Raw genomic sequence first — 21837 nt, forward strand, 5'->3', positions numbered from 1 at the left:
CACTTAATGTGGGCTGACGGTGCATAAGAAGAAAATAGAGGCGTTAAATCCTCCGACTCAAAGGTAAAAAACAGATTTACAGATAAACAGGAGATACAATATAAAGTACAAAAAACAAAACACCAAGAAAGGGGCAAACAGGGAGAAGTTCAGGAAGCAAACAGACATTTGAGGATAAATTCCAGGAGCGATGAGGAAGTACCTGCAGACGCTGTACCGAGGACCATGGGCTGGGTCCTGGTGATGCTGAGGTCCCAGAGGCCGTCTCTGTGGCCGACATACTCCCTGACCAGCTGGCAAACCGCCCTGGACGTGGTGGCTTTGAAACTGGACACGATCTGACATGGACATCAAACTAGCGTTAAAACTGAACATCAGAGGATCCCAGCGGTGTCTCTGGCAGGGTTCCTACACTTCACCGGTATAAGCAGGGCTAAACAGCCAGCGATAGTCACTAGAAAAAGACTGAAGGATCCGTTTGAACCCTCTGAACTACAAGCAGCACTTTCTGGAGGATTTTTAGTTCTTTTCTTTTGCTCCTGTCACATTTTTTCCTACAGTGGAATCATTTCTGACTGCAAAATAAAGTCCTCCACCCAAAAACACAAACTCAAAACTGTCCCCCATTCTAGGAAATCACAAAAACCTGGAATCAACAAATTAAACATTGTTTCAAGACCCTACAAATGTTCCAACACCGGGAAATAAAAAAGGTAGCACTACGTACTATAAACACTTTGATTTTTGACATGTTTCCATATGTCTGCATGTACACACTGCCTACAGTTTGATTTTTGACATGTTTCCATACATCTGCATGTGCACACTGCCTACAGTTTGATTTTTGACATGCTTCCATACATCTGCATGTGCACACTGCCTACAGTTTGATTTTTGACATGCTTCCATACATCTGCATGTACACACTGCCTACAGTTTGATTTTTGACATGCTTCCATACATCTGCATGTGCACACTGCCTACAGTTTGATTTTTGACATGCTTCCATACATCTGCATGTACACACTGCCTGCAGTTTGATTTTTGACATGCTTCCATACATCTGCATGTGCACACTGCCTACAGTTTGATTTTTGACATGCTTCCATACATCTGCATGTACACACTGCCTACAGTTTGATTTTTGACATGTTTCCATATGTCTGCATGTACACACTGCCTACAGTTTGATTTTTGACATGTTTCCATACATCTGCATGTACACACTGCCTGCAGTTTGATTTTTGACATGTTTCCATACATCTGCATGTACACACTGCCTACAGTTTGATTTTTGACATGCTTCCATACATCTGCATGTACACACTGCCTACAGTTTGATTTTTGACATGTTTCCATATGTCTGCATGTACACACTGCCTACAGTTTGATTTTTGACATGTTTCCATACATCTGCATGTACACACTGCCTGCAGTTTGATTTTTGACATGTTTCCATACATCTGCATGTACACACTGCCTACAGTTTGATTTTTGACATGCTTCCATACATCTGCATGTACACACTGCCTACAGTTTGATTTTTGACATGTTTCCATACGTCTGCATGTACACACTGCCTACAGTTTGATTTTTGACATGTTTCCATACATCTGCATGTACACACTGCCTGCAGTTTGATTTTTGACATGTTTCCATACATCTGCATGTACACACTGCCTGCAGTTTGATTTTTGACATGTTTCCATACATCTGCATGTACACACTGCCTACAGTTTGATTTTTGACATGTTTCCATATGTCTGCATGTACACACTGCCTGCAGTTTGATTTTTGACATGTTTCCATATGTCTGCATGTACACACTGCCTGCAGTTTGATTTTTGACATGTTTCCATATGTCTGCATGTACACACTGCCTACAGTTTGATTTTTGACATGTTTCCATATGTCTGCATGTACACACTGCCTACAGTTTGATTTTTGACATGTTTCCATACATCTGCATGTACACACTGCCTGCAGTTTGATTTTTGACATGTTTCCATACATCTGCATGTACACACTGCCTGCAGTTTGATTTTTGACATGTTTCCATATGTCTGCATGTACACACTGCCTACAGTTTGATTTTTGACATGTTTCCATATGTCTGCATGTACACACTGCCTACAGTTTGATTTTTGACATGTTTCCATACATCTGCATGTACACACTGCCTGCAGTTTGATTTTTGACATGTTTCCATACATCTGCATGTACACACTGCCTGCAGTTTGATTTTTGACATGTTTCCATACATCTGCATGTACACACTGCCTGCAGTTTGATTTTTGACATGTTTCCATACGTCTGCATGTACACACTGCCTACAGTTTGATTTTTGACATGTTTCCATACGTCTGCATGTGCACACTGCCTGCAGTTTGATTTTTGACATGTTTCCATACGTCTGCATGTACACTGCCTGCAGTTCAGTCAAACATCCTGAACTTCTGTCATGCAGCTGTAGGTCACAGCTGAGGAATGCAGAATTTTTTGCTTTATACAGAAAAAACTGTTCATTTTTGGAAAAACTTTGGATTCAGTGACCAGAAAGAAACATAATGATTTTAAGATAAGATTAGGTTGATTTTCCCAATGAAACCAAAACTCACGATTAATTCAGGAACCGTCTGAAAGTTGAAGAACCAACAGTTCTGACTGATGAATCATTCTGGAGGTTCTCCTACAGATAATGTGCCTTTTGGTGTTCAGAGGGTTAAACTGTTTGCTTATTTGACTCAAATTAGTGAATTTTGGAGCCAAACGTAAAGGCCTTTCACGTTGTCAGGTAACCCAGGGCTTCAGTTCATAGCATCCATTTAGCTGGATCACACTACAAAGCTCAGCCTGTTCCCCACAGCCTTTGCTAATTTTTCCAATGGCATAGACATGGTTGGGTTTGATGAGTCCAGAGCTGTGTAGGAACCCTGGTCTGATGGAGGGAGGAAGCGGGTCAGCAGAACTGAGGAGGGGTCCTTGTAGTACGGCGGGGCTGAGAAGCTTCTGTCGATAACAGCGTTACTCATACCAGCTGGGCTCGTTTTACCAAAATATCTTTACTGCTGTTTGCTTTAAGCCCCTCTCAGCACAGGATGGTTAGTTGGTATAAACTGAACCAATCTGATGCTTCGAGGGCTTTAAAACAACCAACCACCCAGGTCTGGTATCAACACAAACGCAGACGTTATTTGTCCTGTATCAGTACTGGGGGGTTACTGTCAGTGCAAAACCGCAACCAAGAAAAAAAAAGACCTAAAAAAGGGTCAAAGTCACGGTGAGACAGAAGAACTGATGAGTAGGTTTTAGCAGATTTATAAAGTGTTTGTACATTAAAGATGGGGATGATACAAACGGGACTCTTGGCTCGTTTTGGACACAGACCACTAAATAAGTTCCAACTGAAACAAAGCAGGAGAGCAGAGAGAGCAGCATCATTCATCTGAGACGAACCTCAGGCTGCACGTCGAACAGAGCACGCTTCAAACCTCTATCTGCTAAAAAAAACAGCAAATCAAAGTGATGATGTGATGACAAACACCAGCGGTTACTGGTTAGGAAGCAGCAGTCTCTCACGGTAAATCCAATTTGTTGCTGTTTTCTCGTTTCACTGGGTTAAGGTTGTTCATTAGCGTGATGAATCCGTGGTAGCAGGCTGAGGATGAGCCTGTTCAACTGATGCAGCGTCTAAAGAAGCAGCGGCAGGTTTAAGGAAAGAAGCTCCGCAGAATAAGCTTTAATTACCGGCCGAGCAGCGAATCTAACGCACCCAGCAGGTACAGCTCTACGGCCTGTAGCGTCAGCGTGCAGTCTGCTGCAGCCATGTCAGAGTCAACATTCAACAGCTGCACTCACAAACACTGTGGTCACCCCGTAATGACACTTATGTTTGAGTGAAACCACTAATAAAATGAAACAGAACATCATAAAAATAAGATCAAATAACATAAGAACAGTTTTAAACATGTATGAGAAAATGAGCAAAAGAAAAGAAATGAAACAAACAAATAAAAATATACACACATATATATCTAGTTTTTTGTTTTATCGTTTCATTTTTGCTCTTTTTTTCTATATTTGTGTCTTACAGGGTCAAACAGTAGCTCCCACATGTTTTGGGTTTTGTTCTGTCGTATCAGTTTGTTACTGGATGAAGCTAAAATCAGCGGTTTAAAAGCTAAACGCAGACATGGTGCAGTGTTTCTGAGCAGACCACAGACTGAGCTGTGAAGTGAAGCAGCCAAACAGTCCTCCTGCAGCATTTAAAGCCTTCAGGGACGTCTCCACAGTGTACCATTATGTGAACGCCGACAGCGAGCAGAACCAAAGAGGAGCAACTGAACAAGGCTGTTAGTGAGATAACAGGTCATGTTTTTATCTCACGCAGAAACGGGTAGAAGAGCTCAGAGCCCTACATGTGAACGACCAAGTCTCGAGGGGAGGGAGTGTCGACCCCCTGGCTGGGCTGTTCATGCATATTGGCACACAAGGGGGAGAAATCAACAAGTTACCCATGAGTCTCCACCCCACAACTCCCAGCTGGTTACGCTGAAGTTGCGGGATCCCCCTACTCTGGCATGGCAAGAATTTGAACGTGGCTACGAGCAGAAAAGGTGAAACAGACAGCAGTTCTTCTCTTTAACATTCACTGAGTAAGACACACAGGAAACCTTTTCTGGGTTCACACTTTAACGTTAACATTCAGAGGTTAGATTCAGGCTCATCTCGTTTCCATCATCAGGGTTTCTGCTCCACCGTCTGATGAGCTTCACGCCTTTTAAATTATAAATGTTTAACACGCATCTGTGAAAGTTTACATCGACAAATCAGATACTTTAAAGGTTGCCCGCTAGCCAGGACGTTCTTTTCAACGGGTTTATGTTCGAACAACAACACCCTGAGAATTACTAAAGGCACCATAAAAAGAGATATGACTGTACAGGGTGCACCAAAAACACTTTCATTTCAATTATTAACAAAAATTCATCAAAAGTTATATTTTATTTAGTTAACGTACAATGTTTAAAGTAATGTAAAATCAATCTAGTGCTGAATATTTCCACCCTTTGCTCTTATCACAGCCTCAACACGACGTCGGAAGGCGAGGCAGGTTTTCTTAATAGTCCAGTGTCATTTTTCACTAGCCTTCTCATGGAAGTGTTACTGACTTTGAGGTCGGCAGCCATCCTTCTCATTGACCGTGTCCTCTGTTTGACCTGGTTTATAATGGACTTCACCCTGACTGATTTCTTCCTACCGGAGCCAGGTTTTCTGTCAGCACTCCCGGTAAGTTCCAGCTTTTCTTTACATTTTAAACTGCCTGTCTTGGTATCCCCAGCTGTCTGGATATGGCTGTCACAGTCAGTCCAGTAAATCAGGAACGGCTTTAGTTTTGGCCATCTGTACGGTTGCTTTATGCCTTATCAAGGTGACCACTGGTGATACGTGACCTTATTAAAAGATGACAACTTATGAACTGACTTCACATAGAAGGCAGAGGAGGGAATATTCAAGTGTCAAGGTGTTTTTGGTGCACCCTGTATTCTAAAGCTATGAAACCATTTTCAAACTCCAGAAGGTTTCATTTGGGGAACAACTTGTCAGACCTGCTCAATCAGTTATGAAAAAGCAACAATAACACCCTTATTTTCATTTACTTCATATTAAAGTATTCTCTGTGTTTATATTACTGAGACCTGCAGCTACACGTGGATCAGAAAATATCACTGACTGGCTTCTGATTTATCAGAGTTTAGCTCATATGAGCTCAAAGATGAACTTCTCATGATGGCTTAGTTTTTAGTTTTTTCATATTATAACACAAGTATGACCAAAGACTATTTGAGCTAATTATCCAACAGTACAGACTCCAAACCAGTGACATGATGAGAAATAACAGTGAAAGTTTCTGTTTTTTATCTTTAATAGTTCTTCAGATATTGTTGTTCAAACAGACTGAGATTTGGTAAAATTTAACAATGTGTACACAGGATTTATCATTCATTTAATGTTGTCTTCACTGAAAAAAATGCTTTTCTTTCAAAAACAAGAACATTTCTAAGTGAGCCCAGACTGTTGAACAGCAGTGTACATTCATGTTATAAATTATCTACTGTATGTTGAGCTAAGACGCCCCAAATATCTTTACAAACATCGATATTTGATGCTATAAATATCTAAAGCTAATCAGAGATGGTTGAGCAGAAACTGATGATTTGTGATGTAATATCTTCTATTTATTCTTGTATTTGACTGTTTTCATGTTTTACAACCTTAGTAAACAAGACTTCAACCTGCAATGTGTACAACAACACCTCGGTTCTGTAATTTCTGACAGTTATTCCAAACTAGCAGTAAAAGGGTTAGTACCTTGCTGGTTGAAGCCTTGTAGGTCGTCTTCAGCTTCTGAGACAGCTGACTGGTGCTGTGGCTGGCTGGAAATCAGAACAACACACAGATACAGGTCAGAGGATCATGGAAGCAAGCATGGAATAAAAGGAAACCAGCTCAGGGAAAGTAAAGCATGCCTCAACGTGGATGAATGCAGAGCGTGGCCCACCTTTAGTTTTCAGAGCTCCTTTAGCCAAGTCGGCCCCTTCGAACGTCTGTCCCTCTGCGGTCAAACGGTCGTTCAGAGTTTCGATTTCTCTGCGTACTGGAAGTCAAACACGTCATGAGTTAAAAGACGTTTCGATGCTGGAGCTGAAATGATCACACCAGGTTCCATGAAAGAGCAGCAGTTTGGCTTTTACAGAAGCTACCAAAGAGACCGTCTTACTGTCAGACATGAGAAGACTCCAGAGCGGTTCTAAAGACACCAAATGTGATCAGTTACAGCTAATACAGTTCTGGGTATTCCTGCATGTTTCATTACATCCTCTGCTCATCCTAACAGCTGCAGTGACAATCCACGTTCTTTAGAAGTCTTGGATCAGAGAATAAATGTCTTTATTTAGTTTCTATCACAGGCTTGAACAAAATCGCCAGTGGAGAAAACACTAGAATAAAACTTTCTTAGTTTCATTAATCGTGGTTTTATTCATTGAAGCATTCCAGCTTTTGTTCTTTTGTTTTTTGTTGTTCATCAGATGGACAGAAATAAAAGGAGATTTCTGTTAGAGTGCACAACACAAAGTGAATGTTTTGATGGTTTACATGTAAAGTGTCTGAGGGCCCAGGAAAGCGCCACACAAACAAAACGTATCATTACTGATTTATTATGAAATGTCTTCAGTAGATGTGGACCAGTGTTAATGCTGTAGTCACCATCCAGAGGTTCATCATGAACAGGAAGAACTCTGCCACAGCTGTAAAGGTCAAACTGCTGCCATTTCTCACACTTTTATGCTGTTTGGAGACGAATCCTTCGTCTTTAATTACAGAATCAGAACTCATTTGAAGAGGCTGAAGCTATAGGAGCTATGAAGAGGCTTTTAGACAGAACATAAGTCTGTGATTTAGAACCATCACATCATGACAGGTTTTCACTGCACACAGCAACGAACCGGCTAGCTGTGACCAACACTGAAAGGTTTCCATTCAAGCAGCAATGTCAGGAGTGTTTTAGCAGACAGGAAGCCTGCTGCAGCTCAGAAATATGAGTAAATATGGTTATTCTGCCAATATTAATGCTAATCAGCTGTCCATCCGAGCCTTTAGCTAAAACAACTGGCAGATAAGAATCATTACGTTTCATCTGAGAAATGCAGTCAGCTACAGAGGCACTTCAGCTTAAATTAGAATCCTGATTACTTTGAATGAAATTTAAACCTGCATTGTTTTGTGTTTAAGCTTTAAATATCATGTGCTGAAATATGTAACTGTAGTTCCAATAAAAAAAGTGAATTACCAATAATTTTATTTGTACTCCATGAAGCAAAACACCAAAAAGTCAGAACTACAGATGAAACATTTTAAATCTGAAAAAGCTAAAAAAAAACGTTTGCTCATGATTATACTAATAAAGAACCAGACAAAAATTCCCTTTGAACAGTGTGGGAAAAACTAGATGGAACATCTTAATTAGTATCTAAGCAACCAACCAATTATTATGTAGAGGCAAATCTAATGGTTTTTAATTAAATGAAGCGCTTCGGTTTAATATCATTTTATTGAAAGTTGTTTTAATCAGAAGATTGATGCAAACTATTGTGTTTTTTTTCTGTTTTTGTGCAGTGAGCATTTCACGTTGTTTCTCTGATGTCAGAAATATGGAAACTGGAAGCAGAAAAAATCTACAACGTCAAAGTTCCCTTAATTCTCATGACACACTGAAGCTACTTTGGAATCCCAGCGACACATGCTCCCTTCATGACTTACATTCCAGGTTTTCTATGTAGAGGTTTTCAAACTCCCTCTCGATCTGACTGAACAGGTCCAGCAGGTTGCTCCTCAGAGACAGGGGCAGTTTGGAGTCCTACCGGGGCAGAAGAGAAGAACTTTAAGCACCTGGAAACACGGAGGTTTACGAGTGAGGAGAGGAGGCAGGACTGGCTGTAACGTCTACAGATTTATTCATGTGAAAAGGGTCGAGGCTGGGAAAAAGGAAAGAACGTGACAGAAAAAAACACAAAGTGGCAGATACATAAATGCACAGCTGGAGGGAAGATCTGACAGAGATGCTTTATACTGATGAAAAAAAAACACTATTCTCTACGCCATAATCCTTCACACAATACAAGTTCAGCATCTGGCTCCAGAAACACAACATATTCCTGAAAGAAAGCACCAGAGAAGAGTCTCATCTGACAATGAACCTCGAGGAAGGAAATAAAAACAAACTCCTGTTTCAGGTTCAAACAGGAAACGACAGAAATCAATAAAGTATTCGTGTTGGAGCCTCACACATGCCTGAAGGTGTTTTTATCAGGGTTCAAGAAACAAGCTTTGACTCGTTGCTTTGAAGAACTCACACTGCAGCATATCCAGACAGTTCTTAAAGTAGAGACAGAATGTTGTTTGTCTCAGTCCATTTATACTGCTTCATTAAGGACATTAAAAGGTCTTCACATTACCTGCAGAACGGTGCATTTAAATACTAAAAATAGTGAAAATAAACACTGTGATTTAAAGACACATTTAACGATAACTGACATTTACCAAGCAAAAGAAAACTGTTTGATTTTTAAAAGCATGTTGGTATTTCTCGAATTCTGAATATTCTATAGTGACAGATAAGGGAATACACACGTGGACAAAATTGTTGGTACCCCTCAGTTAAAGAAGGAAAAACCCACAATTCTCACTGAAATCACTTGAAACTCACAAAAGTAACAATAAATAAAAATTTATTGAAAATTAAATAATCAAAATCAGCCATTACTTTTGAATTGTTGATTAACATAATTATTTAAAAAAACAAACTAATGAAACAGGCCTGGACAAAAATGATGGTACCTCTATAAAAGATTGAAAACTATTTGACCAGAGTGACATGATTAACTCAGGTGTGTCATTTAATTGACATCACAGGTGTTTCCAAACTCATAATCAGTCAGTCTGCCTATTTAAAGGGAGACAAGTAGTCACCCTGCTGTTTGGTGAAAAGGTGTGTACCACACTGAACATGGACAACAGAAAGCGAAGGAGAGAATTGTCCCAGGACATCCGAAAAAAAATGATAGACAAACATCTTAAAGGTAAAGGCTATAAGACCATCTCTAAACAGCTTGAAGTTCCTGTGACAACAGTGGCTCATATTATTCAGAAGTTCAAGACCCACGGGACAGTAGCCAACCTCCCTGGACGTGGCCGCAAGAGGAAAATTGATGACACATTGAAGAGACGGATCGTTGGAATTGTATCCAAAGAGCCCAGAGCAACCTCCAAAGAAATTAAAGGTGAACTCCAAGGCCAAGGTACATCAGTGTCAGATCGCACCATTCGTCGTTGTTTGAGCCAAAGTGGACTTCATGGGAGACGACCAAGGAGGACACCACTGCTGAAAAAAACTCATAAAAAAGCCAGACTGGAATTTGCAAAAATGCATGTTGACAAGCCACAAAGCTTCTGGGAGAATGTCCTTTGGACAGATGAGACCAAACTGGAGCTTTTTGGTAAGGCACATCAACTCTATGTTCATAGACTCAAAAACCAAGCATACGAAGAAAAGAACACTGTCCCTACGGTGAAACATGGAGGAGGCTCAGTAATGTTTTGGGGCTGCTTTGCTGCATCTGGCACAGGGTGTCTTGAAAGTGTGCAAGGTACGATGAAATCTGAAGACTATCAAGGCATTCTGGAGAGAAATGTGCTGCCTAGTGTCAGAAAGCTTGGTCTCAGTCGCAGGTCATGGGTCTTCCAACAGGACAACGATCCAAAACACACAGCCAAAAACACCCAAGAATGGCTGAGAGAAAAGCGTTGGACTATTCTAAAGTGGCCTTCTATGAGCCCAGATCTGAATCCCATTGAACATATGTGGAAGGAGCTGAAACATGCCATTTGGAGAAGACACCCATCAAACCTGAGACAACTGGAGCTGTTTGCTCATGAGGAGTGGGCCAAAATACCTGTTGACAGCTGCAGAACGCTCATTGACAAATACAGAAATGGTTTAATTGCAGTGATTGCCTCAAAAGGTTGTGCAACAAAATATTAAGTTATGGGTACCATCATTTTTGTCCAGCCCTATTTCATTAGTTTGTTTTTTAAATAATTATGTTAATCAGCAATTCAAAAGTGATGGCTGATTTTGATTATTTAATTTTCAATAAATTTTTATTTATTGTTACTTTTGTGAGTTTCAAGTGATTTCAGTGAGAATTGTGGGTTTTTCCTTCTTTAACTGAGGGGTACCAACAATTTTGTCCACGTGTGTAAATGCACCAACACTAATGCAATCCCATTCCTTTATGAAAACATAATGAATGCTACTGCAGCAGTGGGACTTAAACATGTTATTTACATCTGGACCGATCCAAACGGGAAGAGGGTCAGATCTCCACTTAGCTTTGACCGCTCTTTGTGCACTGAAAGACTGAACCGATGCTGGCGGCGACATCTTCCAGAGAAATCAGTCAAGTGTGCTGTGAGCATTGACAGTCTGAAAAGTTTGTGCCTCAAACTGGAATAAAGCACAGAAAGAAGAGCTGCTGAGAGGACCTGCTGTTCAGCATTATGAAGGATGGGTTCATCAGGAGGAGCCGACAGACTGAGACTCACAGCTGGAAAACCTAAATACACTCAATTATTCATAGATTTTTATTAATTATTAATACTGGATGGGAAAATACTTTACTCCCCAACAGCTTCGATGTTGATCAGAAACAGGAACGATGTTGGCTCAAACAAGGAGTTCTGACAGGTGGATCCCACTGTACTACAAAGATCAGGTACAACGAGTCTGAAGTCAAAGTTTTCAATGCCACCAACCGATGTTACACAGCTACATCACCATGGTAACCGATGCTGCACACCTACATCACCATGGTAACTGATGCTGCACAGCTACATCACCGTGGTAACTGATGCTGCATACCTACATCACCGTGGTAACTGACGCTGCTCAGCTACATCACCGTGGTAACTGATGCTGCTCAGCTACATCACCATGGTAACTGATGCTGCACACCTACATCACCATGGTAACTGAATGCTGCACAGCTACATCACCGTGGTAACTGATGCTGCTCAGCTACATCACCGTGGTAACCGATGCTGCACAGCTACATCACCATGGTAAATGATGCTGGTCAGCTACATCACCGTGGTAACCGATGCTGCACAGCTACATCACCATGGTAAATGATGCTGGTCAGCTACATCACCGTGGTAACCGATGCTGCACAGCTACATCACCGTGGTAACCGATGCTGCACAGCTACATCACCGTGGTAACCGATGCTGCACAGCTACATCACCGTGGTAACCGATGTTGCACAGCTACATCACCATGGTAAATGATGCTGGTCAGCTACATCACCGTGGTAACCGATGCTGCACAGCTACATCACCGTGGTAACCGATGCTGCACAGCTACATCACCGTGGTAACCGATGCTGCACAGCTACATCACCGTGGTAACCGATGCTGCACAGCTACATCACCGTGGTAACCGATGCTGCACAGCTACATCACCATGGTAACCGATGCTGCACAGCTACATCACCGTGGTAACCGATGCTGCACAGCTACATCACCGTGGTAACCGATGCTGCACAGCTACATCACCATGGTAACTGATGCCACACAGCTACATCACCATGGTAACTGATGCCACACAGCTACATCACCATGGTAACTGATGCTGCACAGCTAACCTGCTCTGGAGGTTCTGTTTGGAGGGTCAGGGTCATGAGTTTGGATGTAAATTGGCTGGAAGCAGCGTCTCTCTTCAACCAGATCTTCTCTCTGAGTGATTTGGATTCTCAGCTGAACTTTTATCTACAGACCTGTTAAACTCCACTGAATGAAGCCGTACAGTCACAGCAGGATAACCGGACGTCTTTTGCTGCCAGGGTAACCTACACTACATGCATTCAGCTGGTGATGCAGAAAATACATAAATATATTTTTGTTTTTGGTTCCAGACCCTTTTACTCTGCTGGTGCTGCAGCTGATAGAACACTAACTAGAAAACTGACCAGTCTGTTTGTGTCTATCACAGAGAATAATCAACATTATGCTGCGTTATGGGCATCTGTCACTTTTGGTAAACACTGATCAAAGAGTTTCAGTATTTTCTGACATTTTAGAGACCAAACAACAAATCTATTCATCCAGAAACTGACTGAGAATGGAAATAACTGCTGCAGAGTCACACAGTGGTAATATAAACACATTAACTTAGAGTATTAATATTTTTCTTTATGCATTATGTCTGGGCCTTATCTGCAATAATGGTGCTTTTACAAACCTTAAAAAAACCTGTTTGATACCCTTCATAGCTCTCCATTAATCTCCATTTTGTGCAGAAGAAGAGCCAAATGACAGCCACATTTGTATTTATTTGACCAAAATAAATAAAACCAGACAGAAGAGTCCTGGAAACGTGTGTAGCATAAAACTGTTTGACAGAATAAGTGATCAGTGTGCAGCTTCTCTCTCAGATGATGGTGTTTTACAGCAGGATCACATCATAATTGGCCGTAAATAGAAGAATGACACCCAGGGTCACAATTTGCTGTAAAATGCCTTTAAGTTTTCATCTAGATGTTGTGGAAATCTGAAATGAATTAGCAGAAGAAAAGGTGAGATTAACGCGTCTTTCCATCCTCTGCTGTTACGCTTATATTACCACCTGACTGAGTTAATTATCTTTAGAGAAGAGCGCAGTGAGATGAGGTGATAAAAAGGTGCCAGTCAAACCTCAAACAATGGAAAATGTAATATGTGCACAATTATTTATCCACAAGGTCAGAGCTGTGCTGCATTCTCTTCTTTAAAAGCAGCTTTTCCACCTGAATGTTTACAGTAAGTCCACCCACCGTCAGCATCAAAACCTCCAAATGAAGGATTATTAAACTGATCTGGCTTCTAGTTTTTAACCAGAGAATGTAGGCGCACCAAACCCAAAACCCCACTGTAAAATACAACACACATACTTCTGAAATATCTACAAAAACACGTTAAAGGGGTTTAAAACAGGCAGCACACACCTCCTGCTCTCACTACCAACCAAACCTAAACTAGATCAAACCTACACAGCTAAAGCTAGCGACACTAGTGTCAGAAACACGGAGGACCAAACACCTGAAACTTACCTCCATTCTCATGAAGGATTCCAGATTATCAGAGGACTGGGACCAAAAGGGACCAGAGTGAAAAAACAACAAGTCATGAGGAAGGGATTTTAGAAATGGGAGCTTATACAGGTTTAAATCCACAACAGCTCCACGCTGCCTGGACTCACACTGTACGATCAGAAACCCACATTAAACCACTTCAGTTTCCATTTACAGTGGAAACGTTTGTGCACAGCTTCCTCTAAAGATCAGGATTCTGACAGTTTAATACTACTACTGTAAATAACAAAGAACACAAACATGGAGCTTTTACCTCCCATTAGTGTCTTTTTTCTGTAACACAGCAGAGAAGCACAGGTGCTGCTAATTAGTGACCCTTCTATAACATTCATGTGTCAGACGAAGCTCCTTTAAGTCTATGATTTACACCTGTGCTTTCCTGCTCTGACGAGTCAAAACGTCCTCTGTGCAACAAGAGATGCCGTTTAAATGAGATATCAACCCTCCTGTTGCCTTCATTTACGAGCACCAAAAAATATTTTCCTTTTCTGAAAAAAATTCCAACAATCAGCAAAAAAAATCCCCAAACTTCAGAAAATTTGCAAAATCTTCAGGAAAAAAAACTCCCTTTAAAAAAATAATTTTGTAAATATTTTCAAAAAATAAGTAAAAATATTCCCAAAAAAATCTAAAAATATCTAAAGTGATTCCATAAAACTTCTAATATTTTCTTTAAGGACATTCAGAAAAAAAAATCCTCCAAAATCCAGTGAATTTTGCTGGATTTGGAGGATTTTTTTGTGAATGTTCTTAAGGAACACTTTTAATTTTTTTTCAACAAAAATGATCAAAATTTTCGCCAAAATGATGAAAATGTGGACATCAGAAGTTTCACTGTGAAAACATTTTTCTCTTCCACATTTTCAAACCTTGAAACGGGTCAGTTTGACCCACAGGACGACACCAGGGCTAGTTAACGTGGACTGGACCGGGAGCCTGAGCTGATGGAGAAGCAGCTTGTTGTTGTTTGTCTGTAATCAGCTGTAGTTAACTTACAGGTTTTGTGGTGTCAGACTGCAGTCCTGTTTCCTTTTGTGCAAATTTTCCTACCACCTGTCACAATCACTTTAAATCACTGCAGCTGGAAATGTGTAAATATGAACACATTTAGTATTTCTACATATTTTAACAGTGTTTTGTACTAAGCGTTAATGTGAATGTGTTACGAACCTTCCTGTTTTGTGTTTTTGTTGCTGTACGTCAGTGGTTGAATACATGAACCGACCGACCTACATTCCTGTTACATGTTTTTGCCATTTCAATCCTAAAAACACAAATGAAAGTCTCTCCCAGTTTAAGGCCCAAACAACAGACAAACATCACATATTAAGGGCTCCAAAAGCTAAACCTGACTATCAATAAATGAGACGCATTTGAAACTATGTGGTGTTTATATGTCAGCGTGAAAAGGAAGTATACAGACAGCACTAGAGTTTTATGTGTGTGAACCATAACAATAAACCTCAAATACGAGCTTCCCAATATTTTAATATTGAATTCAGGCTCCTGTGAGGACAACATTCATCTAAATCCAGTGACAGTAAAACCTAAAGCCTTGCTGATGGTTCATCCCAACAGTAAAGCAGCACATTTCCAATCTCACAGATGAAGTTCAGTTTCATTTGTTCTGCAGCTCTGGAGGAGTTTTTTCTCGCCTGACTTGTAATCACAAGTCAGTCATTTCTATGTAAACAGACAGCGTGCATGAGTGAGCTATGAGTGTGACTGAAGTGTTGGTGTGAAATGTGGCATCGATCGCGTTTCATTCTGTCTGCAGGAGAAGACAACGGAACTCATCAGCCATGTGATCAAATGTCCACTGGGTTAAGACTTATTAAGGAGGTTATGTGACACCCGGCGTTTGTCCGCCTGTCTGTCTGTTAGCAAGATAACTAAAAACGCCTGGGCAGATTCACATGAAATTTTGAGGGGATGTAGACTATGGTAAGAGGAAGAGCTGATTTAATTTTGGTGGCAATCCGGAAAGGATTCTGGATTACTTTGATTTTTTTAGTATGTGGTCCAGAATATGACAAAAACATCATAGGTTAGTATGTCGTCCAACAAATTGGAGCAAGATGTCCAGATAGCTGAACTGGTTCAGAAGGTGATTCATAAACAGAACTGTGTCAGAGATGCAGGTTTGATTCCAGCTCATGATCCTTTACTGCATGGGTTTCCTGTTTTCCTCTCTATCCTTGGCGGAGGTCTGCACTCTGAATGCTTTTCTAGTTTTAAAGTCATAAACCGTCTCAAGCAAGTGATACTGGAGAGAATATTTAGAATGACTGCATTTCCATCAGCTATAGTTCCTCTTTCATTGACCATTTTTAAGAAAAACCTAAAGATGTCCAACTTTTCATTGGCTTTTATAGTTCTACATAACTCAGATTTTGAGTATTTTGCATATTTCATCTTAAGCGTTGATCTCACAGCTTGTTGTCCTGTTTGGACCAGTTTTAATATTTTATTCTGTTTTACAAACTGATTGTTTCTGATCTGAAAATGTGCATAAAAGCATGGTGATGAAGTCAGGCTGAAAGTTCAGCAGCTTTAACTCCAGTCTAAGGCCACGTCTTTATTCAGCCCCTCCTAATCCTTTTGTCCACCTTTTTCCTCTGTTTACTTCCATCCTCTCAGAAAATAAACAACATGAGCTGCAAACAGAGCAGCTGCATGAGTCTGAATGTTCCTTAACTAAACCAACCGTCAGTAACCGAGGCAGACGTAAGGCAGATACAATGCAGCCACTCTGAACGGCTGCTTTCAAACCTAATGGCTTTGGCTTACAGCAGGACTGTGAGCTAACGATGACACACAGGTAGGAGGAAACAGCCAGGTGGTTCTGTTTCATCAGCAGGGTCAGTGTGTGTCAGATCAATAAATACATATCTGCACCAGCTCAGATTTAGTCCACAGCTTGTTGTTTACGACCCAAAACTAACTTCTGTGAAACATTTTAGGCAGATTTTGAGAATTTTACACGCTTCCACACATGAAAATGCCTTCAGTGTTACCTGAGAAGCCATTTAAGAGTTCTTATCTGTAGAAATGTGGCTCCCACAGTCATGGAATTAGCTGGACTCTCCTGTCAGATCTTACTCTATCTGTTCATTAAAGTCCACGTAGGGGGGGCAAAAATGAGCCTCACATGTTCAATCTCAGCATAAAGATAACATGGAAGCAGCTTCTAACTTCACATATATAAAAACAATATATAAACCCCAATGAACACCAGTTTCTATGCTCCTGTCTGCATCAACAATTAGCCAAAATATCTAAAAATCTCAACAAAAACGAGACACAAAACAAGAAACTAAATGGAAGAAGGGGGAGAAAAATGATAATCAGCATTTTATCAGATCAAAATAATGGAGCTACATCAGATTCTACTGATGTTAGAGCCTCAACAGATGGAGAAATGTCAACCATAGACTGGATTTTAGTAGAAACATGGATCCATACATGCATATACGCTTACAGGGACTTCATGGAGCCTCATTTGAAACAATAAATCAAAATTTCTCCTCTGCTGGATTCATTCACTCATTTGGTAACTATTCTGTCTGTGTCCACCAAATGCCACGTCTGTGGGAGTTTCATTTCTGGAGATATTCAACCCTAAAACAGCTTGTCATTTAGGACACTGTTTAAGGGTCAAAACAGAGAAAGTCTGAGGTGTTTTCACACATGAAATATTTTACTGAATGTAGCCGTGTGTCCTAAATAACAAACTGTAAGCTAACTGTGGGATGGCAGATGAAATAACACGGACTGTTTGCTGTGTGAATGAAGGAGCCGTCACCTGTCCCTCCACCATGTCCCTCTGCAGCCCGGAGCGGTCCTGCTCGGTGCTGTTGGTCCTGCGGATGGACAAGCTGTGGGACTTCCTCTTCTGCTTGGCCTGGCGGGCGGCAGCGCTGCTCCCGCTCTCCACCGGCATCCCTCCGTCCAAACCCGATGTCACCACAGTCTGAAGGCACAAAACCGAAGCAGAGAAGATGACCGAGAGAAGAAAACCCAGACTGGGTAGAAAACAGTTTTTGTGTTTGGCAGCTCACACCTGTGAATGTGTGAAAGTGAAGGAGTGTGAAACAGAGCGCTGCTCGGCGTGTAAACTGAACAAACCCTCAGTGGGAACCTTAAGGTGGAAGACAGAAACTGAGAAGAGAGCAGCAACAACAGAAGCTCTGCAACCAGAGCGCTGCCTGAATACAGTATTTAGCTGGAGAAAGCTGCAATGATCTCATTAATTATTATAAAACTCAGAAACAGCTGCTTCCCCAAAGCCATCCCCACACTGAACCTAAACCTGCACTGAACCTAAACCTGAACTGAAACCTGCACTGAACTTAAACCTGAACTTAAACCTGCACTGAACCTAAACCTGCACTGAACCTAAACCTGAACTGAAACCTGCACTGAACCTAAACCTGCACTGAACCTAAACCTGCACTGAACCTAAACCTGAACTGAAACCTGCACTGAACCTAAACCCACACTGAACCTAAACCTGCACTGAACCTAAACCTGCACTGAACCTAAACCTGCACTGAACCTAAACCTGCACTGAACCTAAACCTGAACTGAAACCTGCACTGAACCTAAACCCACACTGAACCTAAACCTGCACTGAACCTAAACCTGCACTGAACCTAAACCTGCACTGAACCTAAACCTGCACTGAACCTAAACCTGAACCGAAACCTGCACTGAACCTAAACCTGCACTGAACTTAAACCTGCACTGAACCTAAACCTGCACTGAACTTAAATCTGCACTGAACTTAAACCTGCACCGAACTTAAACCTGCACTGAACTTAAACCTGAACTTAAACCTGCACTGAACCTAAACCTGCACTGAACCTAAACCTGAACTTAAACCTGCACTGAACTTAAACCTGCACCGAACTTAAACCTGCACTGAACTTAAACCTGCACTGAACTTAAACCTGCACCGAACTTAAACCTGCACTGAACCTAAACCTGCACTGAACTTAAACCTGAACTTAAACCTGCACTGAACCTAAACCTGCACTGAACCTAAACCTGAACTGAAACCTGCACTGAACTTAAACCTGCACCGAACTTAAACCTGCACCGAACTTAAACCTGCACCGAACTTAAACCTGCACTGAACTTAAACCTGCACCGAACTTAAACCTGCACCGAACTTAAACCTGCCCTGTTGTCACTTCCTGTAAATATAACTGCCTCATACAGGCGCAGTAATAACCACCTCACTTCTACCACTCATAATACATATCCTGTACATTACTGCTGCTACTGTAACTGTGTTCTTACAGAGTTTTACAGTGATGGATACTGTATATTGTTGCTGCACTTGAGTGGCTCCTTAAACTTCACTGTACTTTGTAAAATGACAATAAATGCACTTTATTCTACATAAATCAGAAGACCATCTTCTGATTCCTTTTTCGTTCAGCTATGAAGGAAACAAATCATTATCCTTTCTACCACTGAATCTGTTGATTCCTTCAATCAGTCTGTAGAACATTCACATAAGGTGACAGCATCTACTGCTTGTGTTTTCCAGCTCCAATACTGAAACTATGGATGGAGCCAACTGTTACCTTCATTTAGTCCTTTGTTGTTGGTTCATTGTTTGGTGTTTAAAATGTTGTGAAAAACATCTTTCATATTTCTCCAGAGCCCACTGTGTTGCTTTAAACATTAGATTCTAAAACTAACAGATCAAAACCTAAAACTATTCCATTTACAATTCTGTATGAAATCAACCAATTTTAAGAAAACTTCCCACCTGACCCTCTCAGATTTTGCCAAGTCTTTACATAAATTTAGTACATTATATATGATGGGAAAATCCAAAATTTGAATGCTTTATTTCAAAGTTATGGCCATTTGAAGTAGGTAGGGGTACCCTATTATTGCAGCCAAAATTAATACTTAAATTTTCGACCATTTTCAGACTTCTATAACTTCTGAACAACAAAAGATAGTGATCTGAAATGTTCAGAATTAGTTCACAGTGACCTACAGTCCTCTTCCATCATCTTTATCCTCACTAGGGTCATGGGGGGTGCTGGAGTCTATCCCAGCTGACTCGGGCGAAGGCAGGGGACACCCTGGACAGGTCACCAGTCTGTCACAGGGCTACATATACAGACACACAATCACACTCACATTCACACCTACAGGCAATTTAGAGTAACCAATTAACCTCAGCATGTTTTTGGACTGTGGGAGGAAGCCGGAGAAAACCCACACATGCACAGGGAGAACATGCAAACTCCATGCAGAAAGATCCCAGGCCGGGATGTGAACCGAGGAACTTCTTGCGGCAAGGTGAACATGCTAATCACTACTCCCCTGTGCAGCCCCCCTATAGTCCTCAGAAATGTGAAAATATTTACTTTATATTTATAATTGCATGTTACAGAGAATGACAAAGTTGTAATCTTATCCATCACAAACTTCTAAACTGCTACATTTGGCCACCCATTACACAAAAACTAATCATCATATCCATTAGAGATTTTATGTGGTATAATGTGGCTATCTAAGGATTGGATCTGTATAAAATGAAAGTGCTATGGTATGCAATGCATGAAATATGAACAGCTAAAAATCAAAAATATCTGGCCGACCTTCAGATTCAAAGGTCAGTATCAGCATGTGGGAGAGGTGGTATCAAAAAATAAAAGACATCATGTGAAATTACAGGAATTTCCCTAAATTTTAACACCAAGCACAACTTGCTTCTATAAACCCTTCTATGTTTCATGTTGACCTTTGCATCCAAAGGTCCGCCAGATATTTTTGATTTTTAGCTGTTCATATTTCATGCATTACATACCATAGCACTTTCATTTTATACAGATCCAATCCTTAGATTATCTTTAAATATTCATCTGCTATTGTCTATTTGACTGTTAGTACATAATATTTACCAAATGCCAGACACAAATAAACCTATCAGGATGTTATGGATGTTGGAGGTTCCAGCTGTCACATGAAAACTGGTGTGTTGTATTTAACCTTGAGCTGACATGAGAAGCTCTCTGGGTCCGGAACACGTAAATAAAACATGTTTTTGTGTCTGCATGCAGCCTGGAGCTGATGAAGAAACCCTGCTTCTTGGAGCATAAACAATAAACCAGCCTTGTTTATGAGCTGTCTGGTAGTCGCTTCCTCTTTACTAATGCGACCTGACGGTGAAAACGCCGCTATAGCTTCACTTTAATGCGGAACAAAACTTTAAATTACAGAAAGAGTCTGACTGTCTGGCTGAAAAATGAACGCTAACATTAGCAGGTCTGGACTGGGTCAGCCCAGCATCAGCGAAGCGAAGCTCACGTTATCTCCTGCTAGCGATATGCTAACAGGCTAACATTATCCCCGTTATGTACTGCTAGCGAGCATGCTAACAGGCTAACATTATCCCCGTTATGTACTGCTAGCGAGCATGCTAACAGGCTAACATTATCCCCGTTATGTACTGCTAGCGAGTATGCTAACAGGCTAACATTATCCCCGTTATGTACTGCTAGCGGGTATGCTAACAGGGTAACGGTAAAGAGAACCTCCCCGAACACGGAATCCAACTTACCAGAAAGTCTACAGATAGGCAGCTTTATTCCGGTCTATTCTGGGAAACGTTGGCCTCTCGAACATTGTTTTCACTGTACGGTAAATCTGCGCCAGTTTTGGTCCAGAATCTGCGCTAACGGAACCGAGCCCGCTACAGCAACAACCGGAACAACCGTGACAACCCCCTGCGCGAGATTTTTGCAATAAAAGCTTCAATCTGGAGGGCGCATACCAAGCCCCGTTCAAAATGAACGAATTTTTAGGTTTCTTCGTTATTATCGAAGACAAGCAGCTCCAACAAAACATTGTAAGAGAGAACACAGTTACATTTTTTGTTCGTCTAAATTCGGCTCACTGAAAACCTATTAAAGATTCTAAAGGCGGTAATGAGGAAAACTAATCCAGTTCTTCAAACAGCTTTAGAGGATCAATTTATCTCATATAATGCACTTTTCCACCAATTAAGTTGCTATTATTTCAGGAAAAATGACTTGATATCGTTCATTGGTGCGATATT

At 41.0% G+C, this 21837-nt stretch overlaps 1 protein-coding gene across 3 annotated transcripts in view; it reads right to left on the bottom strand.

Annotated features, from left to right (window-relative positions):
• Positions 1-21500, bottom strand: part of LOC110965265 (WD repeat-containing protein 37) — a 34461-nt gene extending 12961 nt beyond the window's left edge. Inside the window, exons 1-6 of one of the 3 annotated variants that reach the window (XM_022214243.2) lie at positions 21340-21500; positions 17554-17721; positions 8323-8419; positions 6563-6658; positions 6373-6437; positions 203-338 (exon numbers count right to left, since the gene is read on the bottom strand). In XM_022214243.2, coding sequence (XP_022069935.2) covers positions 203-338; positions 6373-6437; positions 6563-6658; positions 8323-8419; positions 17554-17691 — 532 coding nt within the window. In that variant the 5' untranslated portion in view covers positions 17692-17721; positions 21340-21500. Of the gene's footprint in view, positions 1-202; positions 339-3334; positions 3405-4418; positions 5935-6372; positions 6438-6562; positions 6659-8322; positions 8420-17523; positions 17722-21339 lie in introns of those variants that run through there. The other 2 variants (XM_051953845.1, XM_022214244.2) reach the window with 2 other exon arrangements.
• Positions 21501-21837: the final 337 nt, after the last annotated feature.

Source organism: Acanthochromis polyacanthus, chromosome 9 (genome assembly GCF_021347895.1).
Source record: "Acanthochromis polyacanthus isolate Apoly-LR-REF ecotype Palm Island chromosome 9, KAUST_Apoly_ChrSc, whole genome shotgun sequence".
In the NCBI taxonomy this organism is placed as follows: Eukaryota; Metazoa; Chordata; class Actinopteri; family Pomacentridae; genus Acanthochromis; species Acanthochromis polyacanthus.